Source organism: Asparagus officinalis, chromosome 10, assembly GCF_001876935.1.
Source record: "Asparagus officinalis chromosome 10, Aspof.V1, whole genome shotgun sequence".
Classification (NCBI taxonomy): Eukaryota; Viridiplantae; Streptophyta; class Magnoliopsida; order Asparagales; family Asparagaceae; genus Asparagus; species Asparagus officinalis.
In genome coordinates this window covers 17,178,852-17,198,469 of record NC_033803.1, presented here as the reverse complement: position 1 = coordinate 17,198,469, position 19,618 = coordinate 17,178,852, and the positions used below count along the sequence as shown (strand labels likewise).

At 34.6% G+C, this 19,618-nt stretch overlaps 1 protein-coding gene across 1 annotated transcript; it reads right to left on the bottom strand.

Annotated features, from left to right (window-relative positions):
- Positions 18,363-19,415, bottom strand: LOC109826511. Its single transcript, XM_020393541.1, has one exon. It carries the CDS (start codon positions 19,413-19,415, stop codon positions 18,363-18,365), a length of 1,053 nt encoding a protein of 350 aa, XP_020249130.1.

Below are 19,618 nucleotides of genomic sequence, written 5' to 3'. Positions count from 1 at the left end.
CTCAAACCTGTCCCTCTATCCTCGGAACTGCTGGAGGTGCCTTAATCCTCGGTTGCTGGCCCTGACCGAGTCCTTGAGCACGGTTCTGCTGATGCTGCTGAGTCCTGGCCTGCTGGCCTGCTACGGGTGCGCTGCGGCACTCGGCTGTTCAGTGCCTAATCTTGTTACAATTGTAACAAGCTCCCTGGAATCGGCGCTGCTGCTACGCTCTCTGGTCCGTCTGGTGACCCTTCTTATGAGGACCCTGATGATACGGACCCTTACCCTGCTGCTGGGGTCCTCCTGAGCCTCCAAACGGTCTCTTTCCTTTTCCTTTGTCCTTGGACCCTTACCCTGCTGCTGGGGTCCTCCTGAGCCTCCAAACGGTCTCTTTCCTTTTCCTTTGTCCTTGGACTGTCCTGACTTGCTATTTCCCTTGTCCTTGATGAATATGGTTGTATCTGTCTCCTGAGTCATGGCAGCATCTGCTACCTCTCGCACTGACCGAAACCTCTGCGATACAATATACCGACGCAATCCTAGACGAAGTCCCATTAAGAACATCTGAGCCTGACGCTCCTCTGTGTGCCACATGCCGGTGAATCTAATCAATGACATGAACTTACTCATGAAGTCCATGACAGACATATCTCCCTGCTCTAACCAAGCCAGCTCTAACTCTTTTCCGGCTTTCGCTACAGCCGAAACATACTGCTCATCAAACAGATATATAAAGGTCTCCCATGAAGCCGTCATCCTCTGCTCGGGGGTGAAACAAAGTCGATACCATCCTCCCGCATCGCCCTTGAGGCTGAAAGCCACTAGCCTCTACTTCTGCATCGAATTAACATTCAGCATATCCAAGATGTTGCTCACATCCTCCTTCCACTTATGTGCAGCAATAGAATCCGTCGAACCGTGGAACTCTAGAGCTTTCAACTTTTGATACCTCTCAACTAAACGAAGCCAAGCCTCCTGATCAGCTTCTTTGCCATCAACTGGTGGTGCCTGTGGGACCACTGGTGTACTCTTTAATACTTCCTCCCGAATAGATGACTCCTGAACGGGTGCCTCTTCAGGAACGGGAGTCTCTGGACGAACCTGTGCTGCTAACTGCTCCTCAATAGTCACCATACGAGCTGCCAATGGTGCTATGAGATCCACTAAGTACTACGGAGCCTGCTGTGGCTCGGGCTCCCTATCTTCCTGCCCAACTCCCTTAGCACGAGAAACTCGACATCCACAACCACTTCCTGACATCTATAATTTCAAAATAAAGATTATTACGCAGCAAATAGGATCTCAAGCATGAAGCATATAACATATACCAATAAGTAAATCGTATCACTTATATTTCATGTCATGCTTAATTTGTCAAGCAAATAGTTCATAAAAAAATTTGTAGATTTTCCGCGTACATATATATATATATAATACACCCTCACTCATACTAGGGATTCCTAGCGGACTGTATACATGATCCCTATGAAACTCTATCCTAACTCCATAATTTGACACAAGAATGATCCTAAGGATGCTAGAACTAGAGCTCTGATACCAACTGTGACGCCCCAGGATTCACACAAGGCTGTAGTCCCAGGTAAAACCCGGATTGTCAAACCTGCCAAGCACCAACCACCATGCTATGATAAGTTTCACCATCACAATCACTATCTCTCTAGTGGAAACAATAAAAATAGGTGAAGGTACAGACAGGCAAAAATAGAAATAGAACAACACTGGATAAACACAGAAGAAGCATAAGAATATCAATAATAAGCCTAACTGGAATAAAATAGACATATCTCTGAGTCTGAACTAAATCTCAAATACAATGAGTCAAAAAAAAACAAAGTCTTACAATAGCTCTCAACTCTATGAAATAAAATACTAATCTGGAGTCTGAAAATAATCAACTACATGTGGAGTTCTGTGATAACTATAAAATATAATAAATAGCTAAACGGACAACTAAAATGTCTCATTAACCTGCGACTCTCCGTGTGCCTGACTCGCTACCTGAAAAGGGGGAAAAATAACGAGCGTCAAAGCGCTAGCGAGATCATCACTACCTCTCCCCAGGGGAAGGGGTGGGAGAATATAAGAAAATAAAATCAGTACATACATATATCAAATCATTCATATTACTCTCTATGAATGAAAAGTAATTAATCAATTATAAATACCCCAATCTCCCACACAAAGAAAAACCATCTCATCTCGAACTACGTCCGAGTGACCTGCTCTATAATAAGAGGATATCGATAATAGCTAAAACAAAAATATCTGTCGTTCATAACGGGTGCATCAAAATCTCAAAGGAAATACCCTACTCGCGGGTAATCTATCATGGAAGTAAAGCCTATAACTGATCAAATATCTATGTGTGCATCATCTTTTACTATAGCGATACTTTTGTAATGCTCGTTACTCAATCGCTCTGTGGTAATAGGGTTTATTATTTTCCTATTCCGGATACATATAATAACGATACTGTTGTAATACTCTTACTCAATCATTCTGCAGCAATAGGGTTTATTATTTTCCTATTCCGGATACATGTAATCACAATACTATTATAATACTCTTACTCAATCATTCTGTGGCAATAGGGTTTATTATTTTCCTATTCCGGATACATATAATAACGATACTATTGTAATACTTTTACTCAATCGTTCTGCGGCAAATAGGTTTCATCTTCCTATTTCCGGATACGTATAGAACATCATTATTCATATGTGTTTATCAATTTAACTCGTGTCAAAAGTGTGTCAATCTAACACAATATAGCATACATGCACAAATCTTGGTATACGTGTCCACATCTGAAGTCTACCATCATCTGCAGAACATATCATTAGTAAATTGAGAATATCTTTCTCTGGACAAACTCTTTTAAGAATAGTTTTTTGTTTTGGAAACTAGACTCACATAGCTATCATTTGACACTGATTTGGTTCAGTTTGGAGTTCATATGATATTTCTAATTTCCAGTTAAACATTTTATATGTGCAGCAGATTTTCTGCAGAATATATCATCAGTAAATTGAGCATATCTTTCTCTAGGAAAACTATCTTTAGGTATGGTTTTCTGTTTTGAAAACTAGATTCACATATCTTTCAATTTCCATTAGTTTGGTTCAATTTGGATTTCATTTGTTATTTAAAATTTCTAGTTCAATAGTATATATGTGTAACAGATTTTCAGCAGAACATAACAAGCATGATTTATTTGCACAAGAAATCATATGTAAACCTTCAATCATGCACGAAACTTTAAAATGAAGAATAAGACATCTAAATTCAGATAAACAATATTTTAAATTATTTTTATATCTTAAAATACTTCTGTAAATTCGTGATTAATCTCTTTAACATGAAAAGACCTAGTCTTTATATATATATACAAAGGATTCAATTTTTATACATAAATTAATTGATTAGACTCTATAAAACTCATTAAAAACTCTTCAAAAATATTTTAAAAACTAGAAGGGGGATTAGTAGAGATGATACTCGCCTGGGGTTGTAGGAAAACTTGTTAGAAGCAACGTCGAAGGAGATTTCCACTCCAAAAGCCAAAAATCAACAAAAACCCAACTTGAAAGCCTCCAATCTTCAAGATTTCAAAATATGGTTTATGGGGGTTTGGTGGCTGTTAGGGTTCTTAGATATGATAAAAGAAAGAAATTTTCATAAAAATTACAGGTATCTATAGTAGCAAACCTAAAACAAACCTGTTAGACCCGAACCAGGAAACCTAGTCTGACTAGGAAAATAACCTTCATTATTTTGGCTGTAACTTTCTCATCCAACCTCAGAATGAAGTGATCTAAGACTTGTTGGAAAACTGTTGAAGAGACCTACAAATTTTGTCTTTTACACTTTTCCAAATTCTAAATACATCGGTATGAAAAACTTAACAACTCATAACTAGTCCTTATTCCCAGATTTTCACTCTTTTGGTCTTTGTGCATGTTTTGTGTATTTGCACCCATATTTTTACAAATATACATTGAATTAATCTCAAATCAATTCTTATCATATTCAAACATCAAAATATATTATTTTTCACTATATAACATATTTATCATTATTTATCATAAAATATTTAAATTTACGGGGTTTTACAATTACACTTAAAACAAATAGGGTTATTTGAAATTGAACTCTTAGATTTAAAATTACATCGTTTTATAAATTTCTAAAATTTTCGTGCAAACATGCCCATTTCTTCATCATCATCATCTGAATTATCTTTATCGGAAATAGTATTGAATGCAAGTACTTTCTTGTTCTTTGTTTCTTCATCATTCTTTCTATCTTCAATTTGAACTTCATATGCCATAAGATTTCCGATAAGATTTTCAACCGTAAGAGTTGACAAATCATTGGCTTCTTCGATTGTGGTAACTTTCTTTTCCCATTGTGGAGTAAGTGATCGAAGTATTTTTCTTATCATCTCCACTTGTGTATATGTTTTTCCAAGACCAATGAGAGAATTTGTGATGCCGGTGAATCTTGTGAACATTTCTCCAATAGTCTCATTTTTCTTCATCTTGAACAATTCAAATCTGTGCACAAGAACAGAAATTTTAGATTCTTTAACTTTATTTGTACCTTCATGAGTTACCTCAAGTGTATGCCAAATATTGTATGCAGATGTGGCCGTTGACACCCTATTGAACTCATTCTTGTCAAGTGCACAAAATAATGTATTCATTGCTTTTGAATCCAAATTTACATTATTTCTTTGTGAAGTAGTCCGTTCTAAAAATGGAGTTGTTGGCTTCTCATATTTCGTTTCCACAACGTTCCAAAGTTCGTAGCCAATTGATTGAAGGTAAATTTTCATTCGGCACTTCCAATAGTTGTAGTTCAAACCATCGAACATTAGTGGATGATTTGTAGAGTAACCTTCTTTGAATTGTAATGCATTTGTCGATGCCATCTTTCACCTTCCTCTGATACCAAATGTAGGATCTGAAATAGATACACTAGAACACTAGAGGGGGGGTGAATAGTATTCTATTAAAAATTTATGCAAAGTAAATTATAAATTGTAAAGAAAATGGCAATCTCAGAAATTCACAAACACAAACACAAGGTTTTATACTGGTTCCACCAATCCGGTGTACATCCAGTCCCCAAGCAAATCCCGCTTGAGAGTTTCCACTATTATTTTTAATAAACTTACAAAATCAAAAGTAAACCTGACCAATTTGCAAGTTCCTGTAAATTGCAACACCAATTGACAAACACCTTACCAATTTACACACCAATCTCTAAACCAAGAGATTAACACCTCTCATAACTCGAGAGAACTTTTGAAGCAACAATTTCAATTCCTATAAGCCTTGATTTATAGTGTAGTGTAGTAGTGGCTTAAGAATGATTCTAACTTCTGTAAATTGCCTAAACAATAAGTATTTGAATGATGTTCAAAGGTAATTTCATAAACTTTTCTTTTTCTCAAAATCTGAATATTTTTCACTTGAAAAAATGCACAAAGATCAATGCTTATGGGTATGTTAGTCTCTGCATTTTTTTGAACCAATAACCTATTTATAGCCCTTGAAAAGACAAATTTTTTTTGAACTTTAAAAATGTTTAAAAATGGGTATAAACAGTCATAAATTCAAACTTTAAATTCTGGAAAAACTATATCTGTAGTCGACTACAATACAGATTAGTCGACTACACTGAGTTTAAACATACTCTGTGAATTCAGAAAATTTCTCAGTAGTTGACTATAAAGTTCATTAGTCGACTATAAAGTAATTTGACAGAAACTTAAAAAATAAATTTTGCCTTCAGTAGTCGACTATAATGTCAATTAGTCGACTATACTGTAAAATAACAGAAACTTATGTTTCTGTAATAAACTTGAGTAGTCGACTATTATCCAAATTAGTCGACTATACTGTAAATTGATAGAATCTTATATTTAAGTCATATACATGAGTAGTCGACTACTATTCTAATTAGTCGATTCTGTCGACGACCAGCACCAGGATTCAAACACAAGCGGGTAGTACCGCAAGGTAAAACCCACGGATGTACAAACCTGCCAAGAAACACCAACCAACCATGCTATGAAAAAGTTTCACCATCCACAATCACTAATCTCTAGTGGAAAACAATAAATCAGGTTGAGGTAAGAACAAGAGCAAAAATAGAAATAGAACACACTAGGAATAAACACAGAAGAAGCATAAGAAATATCAATAATAAAGCCTAAACTGGAATATAGACCATATCTCTCTGAGTACTGAACTAAATCATCAATACAGATGAGTCAAAAAAAACAAAGTAATACAATAGCTCTCAACATCTATGAAATAAAATACTAATCATGGAGTACTGAAAAATAATCACTACATGTGAGTCTGTGATAACTATAAATATTATAATAAATAGGCTAAACGGAACAACTAAAAAATGTCTCATTAACAATAGCAAGACTCTACCCGTGTGCCTGACTCAGCTAACCATGAAAGGGGGAAAATAACAGAGCGGTACAAGCGCTAGCGAGATCATCACTGGAACCGTTCCACACAAGGGAAGGGGTGGGAGAATATAAGAAATACAAATCAGATAACATACATATAACTCAAATCATTCATATTACCTCTTCCTAATGAAATGAGAAAAGTAATTAATACAATTATAAATACGAACAATATCCCGACAACAGATAAGAAAAACCTATCAAGTCATCTCGAACTACGTCCCGAAGTGAACGACTAAAGCATCATAAATAAGAGATAATCGATAATAAGCCTAAATACAAAAAATATATAACTAGTCGTATTCATATAACGGTGCACAATCAAAATCATCAAAGGAAATACCATCTAATCGGGAAGATAATCTTCATAGGAAGTAAAGCTATACGATGCAAATATAGATAAGTTGACATCATCTAAATTTACTATGCAGAGATACTATTTGTAAATGAATTAATACCAGTATACTAACTCAATCGATATGTGTAATAGGTATAAATATAAAAAATATTACATTATTCCAAGGATAACATAATAAATAACGATAAAAAAAACCACACACAACCCTGACTTGATATCTACTACTTACTAAACAATCATCTGCAAGCAATGGGATTTATTAATTTTTCCTAAGCTATTCACGGATACATGTAATAAACACAATAATTAAAATATCTAACTAAACAATCATTTTCTGTGGCAAAATGGGTTTATTATTTTACCTATCCGGATAACAATAATATAACGATACATAATATTGTAATACATTTATCTCAATCCGATTCGGGAACGGCAAAATAGGTCTCATCTCCTAATTCCGGATTAACGTATAGAACACATAAATCTATTTAAAATGTATATTATCAATTTAACAATCGAATGTCAAAAGTAGTGTCAACTAACAACAATATAGCATACATAGCCACAAATCTTGTAATAACGTGAGATCCACATCTGAAGATCTATAACCATCATAACTGCAAGACATAATCAATAGTAAATTGAGAATATCTTTCTCTGGAAACAAACTCTTTTAGAATAAGTTTTTTGTTTTGAAACTAGACTCACAATAGCTATCACATTTGACAAAAATAGATATTGGTTCAGATTTGAGTTCATATGATAAATTTCTAATTTCCAAGTTATAACATTTTATATAATGCAGCAGATTTTCACTGCAGAATATATCATACAGATAAATTGAAGCATATAACTTTCTCTAGGAAAAAATAATCTTTAGGTATGGATATTGCTGTTTAAGGAAAAACTAGATTCAACAAATATCTTTCAATTCGACCATTAGGTTTGGTTGGCAATTATGGATTTCATTATGTTAATTTAAAATTAGTCAATAGTATAATATAGTGTAACAGATTTCAGAGCAGAACATACAACATGAATTTATTTAGCTACAATGAAAATCAATGTAAACGCTCATCATGCACGAATACTTTAAAATGAAGAATAAGAAAGCATCTAAAATTTCAGATAAACAATATATTTAATTATTTAATATCTTAAAAATACTTCTGTAATTCGTGATTTAAACTCTTATAACGATGAAAGACACTAAGATCTTTATATATATATCAAAGGATCAATTTTATACAATAATTAAATTGTTATTAGACTCGAACATATAAAACATCAAATTAGAAAACTCTTCAAAATATTTATAAAAACTAGAGGAGGGATAGAATAAGATAGATACTCGCCTGAAGGTTGTAGAAACTTGTTAGAACAAACGTCAGAAGAGAGATTTCCAACATCCAAACTCTATCCTAGCTCCACGACTTGACACAGGATGATCCTAAGGATACTAGAACTAGAGCTCTGATACCAACTGTGACGCCCCTGGGTTCACACAAGGCTGCAGTCCAAGGTGAAACCAAGAATATCAAATCTGCTATGCACCACACCGTGCATTAACATGTTTCACCATCATAATTACTATTTCTCTAGTAGAGTCAATAGTAGGTGTAGGTACAAAAGCAAGTAAATGATAATACAAGAGATAACTGATGAAATAAAAGAGATCAAATTAATATTTCATCATCCAACATAAGTAAATGATAATACAAGAGATAACTGATGAAATAAAAGAGATCAAATTAATATTTCATCATCCAACATACAGAAATACAAGATCAATGTCTGACTGATGAAATAAAAGAGATCAAATTAATATTTCATCATCCAACATACAGAAATACAAGATCAATGTCTAAAATAAATAAACTGGAATCTCAACAAGTCTTAAGTACAAAATATCTGAATAAGAGGAAATAAGGCACACAACCTTTACAACTTCTAGAATAATTCCCTCAAATATCTAAACAAAAGTCTACAGTAGAGCTCAAAAGAAAAATATAACTAAAACAGATAGCTGAAGCTAAAGTGTATCGCCATCAACCTGCGACTCTCTGGGCTCCTAGCTCGTTACCTGAAAGGCGAAGGGACAACGAGCGTCAAAGCTCTAGCGAGCAACATCACAACCAACCCCAAGGAAAAGGGCTCGTTGTATACAAAAAATACAGTTAATACATACATATATATATATATATATATATATATTTATAGATCCCTAATGATAAGAGGGTTTTAGTACTTAGGAAATTACAACACGAGCATAGGTACGTCGAGAGAAATAATCCAAACAAGGAAACCCTCATGTATATATCTTGTAGCTCAAATTGTAAATCCCTAAATAACAAACCCAAAATCTAATACTGGAACAATAATAAAAGAAGACAAACCCATCTCAGAACTTAAATACCATACCATGTCACAACCCACATAAGTATCATGTCCAGCCTATGTAAGTATAAGTGTCATACTCAAGGTATAAACAGGTGTCCAACGCATGGACCAAAACTAGAAGTAGTGGATGTCCAACACATGGACTGCATATGAAAATTGCCCAACACATAGACTGAAAATTGAATGTCCAACACATGGACTGAATGTGATAAATGCCCAACACATGGACTACACATAATAATTGCCCAAACACATGGACTGAATGTGATAAATGCCCAACACATGGACTACACATAATAATTGCCCAACACATGGACTGAAAAATGAATGTCCAACACATGGACTGAATGTGATAAATGCCCAACACATGGACTACACATAGTAATTGCCCAACACATGGACTAAATGTAATATATAAAAAGATGCATATACACAAATTTCACACGTGTCTTGGTTTGCAAAACTAAACTCGTGTCCGTAAGTCATCTCACCTATAGAGATACAAAATAAACATAAATTTCTAATATCAGATATTCGAGGTGACTCCTCGTTCACATAGAAACTCGCCATAACAATAAACATGTCCAAATAGTTTCAGTTAAACAGAAACAATCCAAACAGATCCAAACCAAGGAAAACTAGAATTTTCCTCATCTGTCGACTTATGAGTCGACTGGGATCATTGGTCGACTCATTGGTCGAGCTGACAGACAGAAGAGAAGAAAAGCTGTAAAATTTCTCGTCAGTCGACTCATGAGTCGACTGATAAGTCGACTGACAGGTCGACTGAGCAGACCAAAATTTTCTAGTTTTGCATATAATGATTATTTGCAACATCATTACCTCCCAAGCATAAAAATACATGTTCTAACATATATTAAGCAGTATAAAACAACATTTTAATATGTAAAATCATCACCAAAAATCTGAAACATGTATACACATGATTTAAACATTGAAAGACAATAAAACAAAACTTTAATCTCTTATTAAAGTGGTTTCAGATCTAGATCTCTGTATTAAAAATCGTTGGTGAGTTTTTTATAAACTAAAAATTTGATTTCCGCATCATATACCATAAAGATCTACTTTTATATACAAAAATAGTGAGTTAGGCTCAATAAAACCAAAATAAAACTTTTATAAAATCCGAATAAAATGGGAGTAGGGCTGGGCGAGATGTTACTCGCCTGAGATATGCTAAACAACTCCTAGATCCGTAAGAGATCGATCCCCTTCGCTGCACCGCACCAAAACCCGCTACAAATCCTCCGAAAGTTCCCTAAAAATCACTAACCTGAAACAAAGCCGAACAGATCCGTAAACTAAAAGAAAAACTAAAAATCAGCTCATAAGTCGACTTATTGGTCGACTCATAAGTCGACTAAGAAGACGTTTTCCTGATTCGTGCATGTTTTGCTAATTTGCCAAAACCAAATGCACAAAACCCAATATAAACACTCATATATCTCTAATAACTTGTTATTAGGTATATCCATGACCTCAAGTCATTTACCACAATAGAATTATTTATCATCAATAATTTATATATACTTCTAATAAAAATACGGGGTTTTACATATATATATAAATCCAATTTCTTTCTCTCTCTCCTACTTCATCTCTCACGTTGCAGCAGCCACTCCCCTGAAAACCCTAATTTCTCAACTTTGTTTTTTGGAGAATTTTTGTGAAGCAAAGATCTAGAGGAAAGCGAGGCCTATAATTTCTGTGAAGAAGGATCGAGTTTTACTCATGTTTGAGGGATCAAAACTTCTTCTCAAGCCAAGATCATCTTCTCCAAATACATCCCCTTTTTCTTTGTTTATATTAGATTAAAATCTATTAAATGTGTAGATATCACTCCCTTAAGCTTGATGATGCAAAGATCTAAACTTCTGATTAAAATATTAAAAACAAATTTTTTTAATTAGGGTTGAAGATTTGAAATAAATCTAACATTAGATGTATTGCTAATTTAATAGTTTTGAAGATGATTTTATGACCATAATCATGTTTAGGGTTATTAGATCCCCTTAAATTGATATTTGTGATTTTATGCAATATAACAAACCCTAAATACCCTAATCAAGAATTAAAACATGAGTTATTTTGAAGAATTTTGACTTTTTGTGAATTTTCAAGAAATCTATCGATTTCGATCTGTTATCGGGTTGGTCGACTGATCATTTTTTATCAGTCGACCGAATTGGCCTTCAGAAACTAAGATTTCTCTCGGGCCGGTTGACTGACATATATATCGGTCGAACGCTCGAGACTTGTTATTTGTGCATGTTTGTGCATATTCGCCATTCGGTCGACTGATGGGTAATCAGTCGATTGATCGAGTGTCAGTCGACTAATTTCTAGGGGACAGTCAACTGACTTGGGGCTGTTTTGGCGCATTTTGATCTTCCATGCATGTTTAGTCATGGACATGATGTACGGACTCGCACGTCGATACACGTATGTGGTCATGGGAGTGCACGTGTTGGGTTTGAGTATGCACGGGTCTTTGGGAGTGTGTAGCCTAACGTTTTATGTTCGTCATGATGAGGAGTGACAATTGTTTTAAATATCAACTATGTTAGATGCTAGAGGTTGTTAGTCCGTGCACTGCATGAGATCGCAGGTGCCTACACTCCAAGTGCATTAGTCCATGCACCGCATGAGACGCGAGCGGTTACACTCCGTGGTGCGTCCTTGTTTAGATGTTAGAGTGTATTAGTTTGTGCACTGTATGAGATCGCATGCGACTACACTCCGAGTGCGTTAGTTCGTGCACCGTATGAGACCACGGGAGACGACATTATGTGTTGTGTTTTTATCGAGTTTGCCGAGAACGTTAGCTCGGTAAGCCGTATGATATTGCGGATGACTACATGCGGCATCTTTGGATCGTTTAGGACTCAGGCGAGCACTGTTTATGGACATAGTTCCGTCATTGAGGTATACTTTACAATGGTGCATATCTTTGGTAAAGGTCATGCATGATTGTGTATTTGCTCTCGTGCCACCCATCAGAGGGTAGAGTGAGATACTATGATTTGACATGCATGATATGTCTTGGGTAAGGTACTGGTGATGTATTTTGTTATTGGTCATTCATAAAAGTTAAAGTTGATATTTAGCGATTCACAATTTGAGATACATGGTATATATATGAGGGTTTACTTGTTTGGATTACTCCCTTGACGTACTTATCTCGTGTTGTGGGTTTTTAAATCTTAACTCCTCTTCAATATTTTATATGGTTACCCCCTTCCCCCCATGGGGGCGGCGGAGATGTTCTTACTAGCGCTCTGACACTCATTGTTTCCATCTTTTTCAGGCAGCGGGTCAAGGATTCGAAGAGTCTTAGGTTGATGGAGACTCAGTATAGTTTAACGTTATTTATAGGTAGCTAGTTAATGCTTCACAGTAGACTATTTATGATTTTAAATCTTTGAGGGATGTATTTCAGTTTGGAGGCTGAGTGTCTGTGTACTGTTCAGTTGACTCTTATACGTTAGAGACTCATTGTTCTAATTTTAGTTTATCAGCTGTATTCTCTTTTCTCTGTAGGGACATAATTATAGTTACTATTGGATATCTCTTTTTTACATTGTGTTCTTTGAAATCTCATCTTTTATTTGCTTGTACCCTCACTTCTTGCATGAACATCTGCTAGAGTGATATCAATGGTGATAGTAAAACATATTTATGCACAGTGTTGGGTACATGACAGGTTTATATCTACTTGTACCCTTACTTCTTTTCATGAACATATGCTAGAGTGATATCAATGGTGACAGTGAAATATATTTCTGCACAATGTTGGGGATGCATGATAGGTTTGATATCTTTTGGTTCATCTTGGACTGCAGCCATGTGTGAAACCAGGGGTGTCACATTCATATAATTAGAAACCCCTCTATGAATTGTAGAGGGGTTTAAATCACATACCATATAATTCAGTGGTGAGAATCTTGATAAGCATTCTAGTAGGATTTGTGTCCTTGACTTGCTTCTATTCACTTGTTTCCATGTGTTCCTCTCTAGCATACTTTCTCTGAAACCACCAGCTTCCGTTAGAACATGCACAACATGCACAGATTCCTACTCCTTATTACTTAATCCTTCTTCCTGCTTACACTGTATGAAAGCATTATTGACATGCACAAAATGAACAGACTGTTCCTCAGTATTAGTACTACTTTCAGCTTGTGTACTTTGTGATAGGGAATTTGCATTTGTTTTGTCCACTTTACTGGTTTGTTCTTGTTGTTGAGACTCTATATTTATTTTGTCTTTCTGAATTTCTAGTCTCTTAGCAGCAACATTTTGTCTAGGTACCCATCTTTGTATTCCAGGGTGTTTCTTGCAGTATTTAGTTTCATGTCCCACTTGCTTACATTTGTCACACCACCTAAGCTTCAATTCATAGAGAACTTTTTGATTATATTGCATTCCAATGGGGCTTTGTATAGTAATTTGATTAGGTAAAGAAGAAGGCAATTAGACTTCAATTTCCACCCGAGCATAAGCTAAACACTGCCTATTTGCTATAAGCTTGTCTGTGGCTATAGGGTGACCAATGGCAGTAGATATTATACTGATACTCTTGGAATTCCATAAGTGAACCTTAGTTCAAGTAGACGGTAAGAACAATCATTAGCTCTTTTAATTTCCTCCCCTATAGACCAAGGTTTCAGTAATAAGGGTCTGGAGCCAAAAAACCAAGGACCACTTTCTAGAATATCACTCATATCCTCCTTATTTTTGAATTTGTAAAGGAACAATCCAGCTTTTAGCAGACAAATTTCAAGCAAAGCAATGTGAGACAATAATTGTTGAACAAACATTTTTTTGGTCAATGAAAATTTTTTATTTTCATTTCCAAATATGGAAAGTTAGAGCACATCAAGATACAAACTCCTGAGACTGGTTATATAACCTAGTCTTCAAAAATTATAAATTTTCTATATACTCTTTCATATGTTGTGGTATATTATCATTCAAAATTTTTGTATAAACATGTAACTTCACCAAACGAAAAAGAAGATAAGGCCCCCTTGATTTCTGTTGAAAGATTCTAAGATTTCTCTCTTGCCAAATCATGTAAACTAATATAGACAGGGCAATTCTTTTCAACTTCTTTTTGTAGCTTTTCCTCCTCAAGTTCCTGCTATACCACCAAATTACTTGGTTCTAGCTGCAAGACTTCCAGTTGAAACTCAACCAATCCATTACCTTATTCCATACACTTTAGAATAAAGGCAATCAAAGAAAAGATGTTGACAGGTTCCAATTTGACCTTCCCTTGAGCACAAAATACATTGATTAGAGCTCAAAATCCTCATTTTGCATAGCCTTTCTTATGTTAAAAGTCTGGAGAGAGAAGCCAACCAAAGGATAAATGAATGCTTAGGAAAATGCCATCCCCCCCCAGATAGTTCCTAACCATTCAGCCAAAACAGATTGCTAAAAAATTTTCCTATATGCTGATGATATACTGAGTTTGCCATTGATGCAGCTTCCATTGATGATATTCTGTAAGTTTCCCACATTACCGAGCTTATCAATCAAAATATTTCTCACTTTTAGTAACTACTTCCACAATCATGAATCACTCTTCTCAGGTTGAACTTGCCAGATGTTAGCTTGTCTCAAATAGTTGCCACGAACCCATTTAATCTAGAGCATATCTTTTTTTAGGTGTATCGTCCACAGGAGTTTAACTGCCATTGCATAATTCCAAAATTTTGCAAAGAATAGCCCAAGACCCCTCTGCTTAATATCCTGACAAACTATGCACACATGTATAACAAAGTCTATAAATGCACTAATTGCGATCGTAAAGGTCACATTTCTAGATTTTGTTATAATGCACAAAAACCCATCAAGCCTAATCATGTTTGTGCATCCCATTTAGCTTTATCATCACATTCACATGTACACACACATATAGATCATCATAAACATGCCCATGTGTACAAATGTGAGTTTTGTGGTCGTTTTGGTCATTTGACAAAATTTTGTTTTGATTTGAGGAGAGTTTCTCATTTGCAAAATAATTTCCAAGATAAATCTATTTTTGCAAATGAGTCTCGTGCACAACCGTTTGGTCAACATAAGCAAATGCTTCCTTTCCATTATACTTATTGCAATCGGAAGGGTCATTTGAGTAATTTTTGTTATGAGCGTGTCCGTGCACCACATGCGCCCAAGATGGTTCATAACCCCAGAGCTTTGAGCTTGAATGATAGGGGTCATGTCCCTAACCAATCCTGGGTGCCAAAATCTTTTTAAAACCAAGAATTTTATTTTATTTTTTTATTTTTTTATGTCTTGGTTTTGAAAATTATGTTTTAAAATTTTTTTGGATATGAAAACAATTTTTCTTTATTAATTCTTTTGTTTTAATGATTATTAGTTTCGATTTTGATGAGAGGTTTGTGTTTATAACCCCCTTGGTTTATTGGGTGTTTATTCCCAAATCTTGTTTACCGGGTGCTAAAAATGTTTCTATGGGTTAGAACAAGCTCAAGAGCTTGATATTGTCCCTTCTCTTGCCATTTTTATATTAGTTTACTTTTTATGTGATTTATTTGTGATTTATGATCTCTTTTAAATGATTTGTTTTCATTTGAAAACTTTTTTTTCATGATACTCATGTTCTTCTTTCTTTTGATTTCATAAATCTATTTTTATACATGATTTTTAGGCTTATGTTGAGACACACTATTTTATAATAAAATATCATCATGTGTTCTCATTGTATTTTTGATATGTGAGTTTTGCCTAGCATGATTTCATATATGCTTGCTCACATATATTTACCTTGATCATTATTGCATACATTCCATAAGGCATTTTGATAAGGGGAGCAATCCCTATATTTGTTTTGTACTCACCGTGCTTATTTGCAGGGGAAGCTTTCGCTCTCTTCATTCTTTTGTTTTTTCCTTTTTGATGTTGTCAAAGGGAAAGAAATATTGTGAGTGTATTCTTTTTGTTTATATGCATGATAATTATAATCTGTATATTCAATTCCTTTCATGCATATATCTCTTTTTGTAAATAATTTGTCATCATCAAAAAGGGGGAGATTGTTGGGTCCTTTTGTTTTGATGATGATTTACAAACAATTTACATTTAATATTATTTGTCTAGTGTTTGTGTTTTGTATCTATTCTAGGCAAATAATTATGTTGGAGGATGAATGGAATCGAGCCTCAACGATCATATCCAATGAAGGTTGGCGGAATAGTGAAGTGAAGCAATGCAATTCATGTTGAAAATCCAAGTTCAAGATTCATCCGCAAATTTATCAAGAAGAGTATATTAAAGACCTTCAAGCTTGGGTATATAGTTTATAGTGTTTGTAGTATAGGTTTATACTTGTGTGTTAATACTTTAAGCTCATATTAATCACACACACGTATTTGTTGATTTTATCAAAATATAGGTGTTTTTGTGAAAACATTATTTTATTAGTTTATAGACTTCAATATCAGTTTATACATATTTTATAAGTCTATAAAATCAGTTTACAAACTTTCAAAAGTTTGTTTAAATCAATATGTCAAAAACATGTATGTTTAGTTTCATGTTTTTGGACATTTTTGTAAAATGATGATATTTTACAAATGGGAGGTGATTTTTTAAAACCAGTTTTTGTAGCATGTGTATTATCATGTCTACAATCATTTCTTAAAGTTTTATATTTTTCTGATTTTATTTGCTATTTTTAAAGGCAGTTTGGAAATCAGATTTCTGTTTCAAAACAGGCTGATAACCTATTATCAGTCGACTGGTAAGTCGACTAATGACGTCAGTCGACTGATGTGTCAACTGAAGAAATCATCTAGAATATTAAAAAGTTTCTATTTTATTTTGGTCGACTGACCAGTCGACTGATGAGGTCGTCAGTCGACTGATGAGGTCGTCAGTCGACTGACGAGCTGGAAAATGCCTCTAACGTTCAGCTCATCAGTCGACTGATGGAAGTCGTCAGTCGATTAATGCTGTAACGGCTAAATTTTTTTAACTTTTCCAGTTTTGGGTTTTTGGTATTTTTGCTTTGTTTTTCTTGTGTCTTTGGGGTCTCTATAAATACTCTTCATACCTCAGACCAAAAATAACTAAGAGAAAGTTTTAAGAAAGTTTAACAAGGGTTTAAAGTTTGGTTTAACTTTGTTTAAAAAGTTTTTAAGCATTTTTTCTAGTTTCAGTTTGTGAAGACAATTTCACAAGAGCAAGTGGAGATCATCCTTTGGTGTTTGAGCATTCACTCTTCTCCCTCTCTCTTGTTATCCATAGAGAAGTTTTCTAAACTCAATCTAGCTTTGCATTTATATATAATTGTTTAATTATTATTTTTCTAAGCTAGAGTTTATATTTAGTTTAGTTTGATTTTGATTTATTAAATCTCATTGTTACACACACCCACTTGAGCTTATTGTATTTGCATTCATAGTATATTTGGGGTTGTGAGAGATTGTAACATTGAATTGTGCTTAATTGAGTTCTCACCTTGTTTAGAGAACAATCATTTGATTTGTGAGCGTTAATTGTGAGGATTTACTTTGTAATACACTAGTATACCAAGAGGAGTGTGTGATAAGAGACAGGATCATCCCAAGAGGAGTGGAGTATGTGGTAATGCCTAGAGAGAGGTTGTAATTCCTAACACTTGAGGAAGACACGGGCTAGAGACCAATACTTGAGGTGGTAGTTAGTGTGTTTACATTGTAAGTGATTGTAAAGTTTTCGGTGAGCTAGAAAATCGAGTGTGAGGTGTAAACGTTTTCGGGTGATCGTTAAAAACCTGTGTGATAGTGGATTTCTCCCCGGGAGTGGGGAGCAGAGACATAGGATGGAAGGTCCGAACTCCATGATCATATTGTGTGTTTGCATTGTTTATATTGCCCTATCACAATTCTATATTTTGTTTATCTTGTTTCACCATTGTTTATATTGCTTATCCTTGCTAATAACTTATTGCGTATCTTATTTGGTAGGATAACTTATCAATTAGTTTTATTCGGCATTAAATCGGATTAGATTAGCAAAAACCCTATTCACCCCCCTCCCCTCTAGGGTTCTTTCCTAGTGGCATTGGTGCTTTCATGTTGTAGAAACAGAATTTCCTAGTAGCTTTTTGTAATAATCAACAATTTTTGTAATAATCCCAGATCTGTCACTGATTCTAGTTCCACTTTCAGTATAGAGTGTCAGAATTCTGTTGAGATGCCTTTTCTTTTTCATGATAGAATAAAAGAATTTAGATCCTTTATCCCTTTCCAGACTCCAACTTATATTGGCTTTTTGTTTATAGGAGGATTCACAGTCTAGCAACCTATCATATTTTTTGATGCATTCTTTTTCTCTTACTATCAAACCTAAATTGAAAAGATCCTCACTTAGCAGCCTTTGAATATCAGCTAAATCATCCTTCGATCTAAGCACTTGTTCATTTATATTCATAAAGTGCTTCTTATTCAACTCTTTAAGTGCATGCTTTAGCTTTTTGAGTTTTGAGTGAAAACTGTACATTTTATAGCCTTCAATGTTCTGCTCCCAAATTGATTTAACTGTTGAGATAAAATCTGGATGTTTCACCCACATATTGAAGAACTTAAATAGTCCCTTACCCTCAATATCATCATCATCTTCAATAATAAGCAGAGCAGGAGAATTATCAGAGCAGCTAGGCAATAGGTACTCCACTTGACTAGTTGTATATAGATGAATCCAATCCTCATTAACCAAACATCTATCCAATCTAGACCAGATTCTAGTTTCAACATCTTGCTTATTATTCCATGTAAAGTAACATCCAATCGATCTTATATGCAACAATTGACTTATGGTGATGAAGCTTTGAAAATCCTCAATATCAGCATCAGACACTGGCACACCACCTATCTTCTCATCATAGCTTGTAATTGCATTGAAGTCCCCACCAATAATCCATGAACCATTGACATTGTATTTAAATGTCAAAAGATCTCTCCAAAGAATTCTTCTGCTAGTCATTTGATTAAGAGCATATACAATAGTACACAAGCTGGAAAATCTACCATCTCCGGAATCAATTGAGCAAGTGATATATTCTCTGATGATATTATTTTTGAACTGTAAGGATATCACTATCCCAGAGAAACCATATTCTTCCATTGCTAGCTTCATGCACATTAGAAATCCATTTCCAGCATTTTGTAATTTTTGTAGCCAAACGTTGCAACTTATTTTCAGAAAGTTTAGTTTCCAGAAGGGCTAACAAAGAGACATGATACTCTTGAATGAACTGCTTTACTATCATATGCTTAAAGGATTTATTAACTCCTCTAATATTCCAAATAGTAAGATTCATTAGAGAG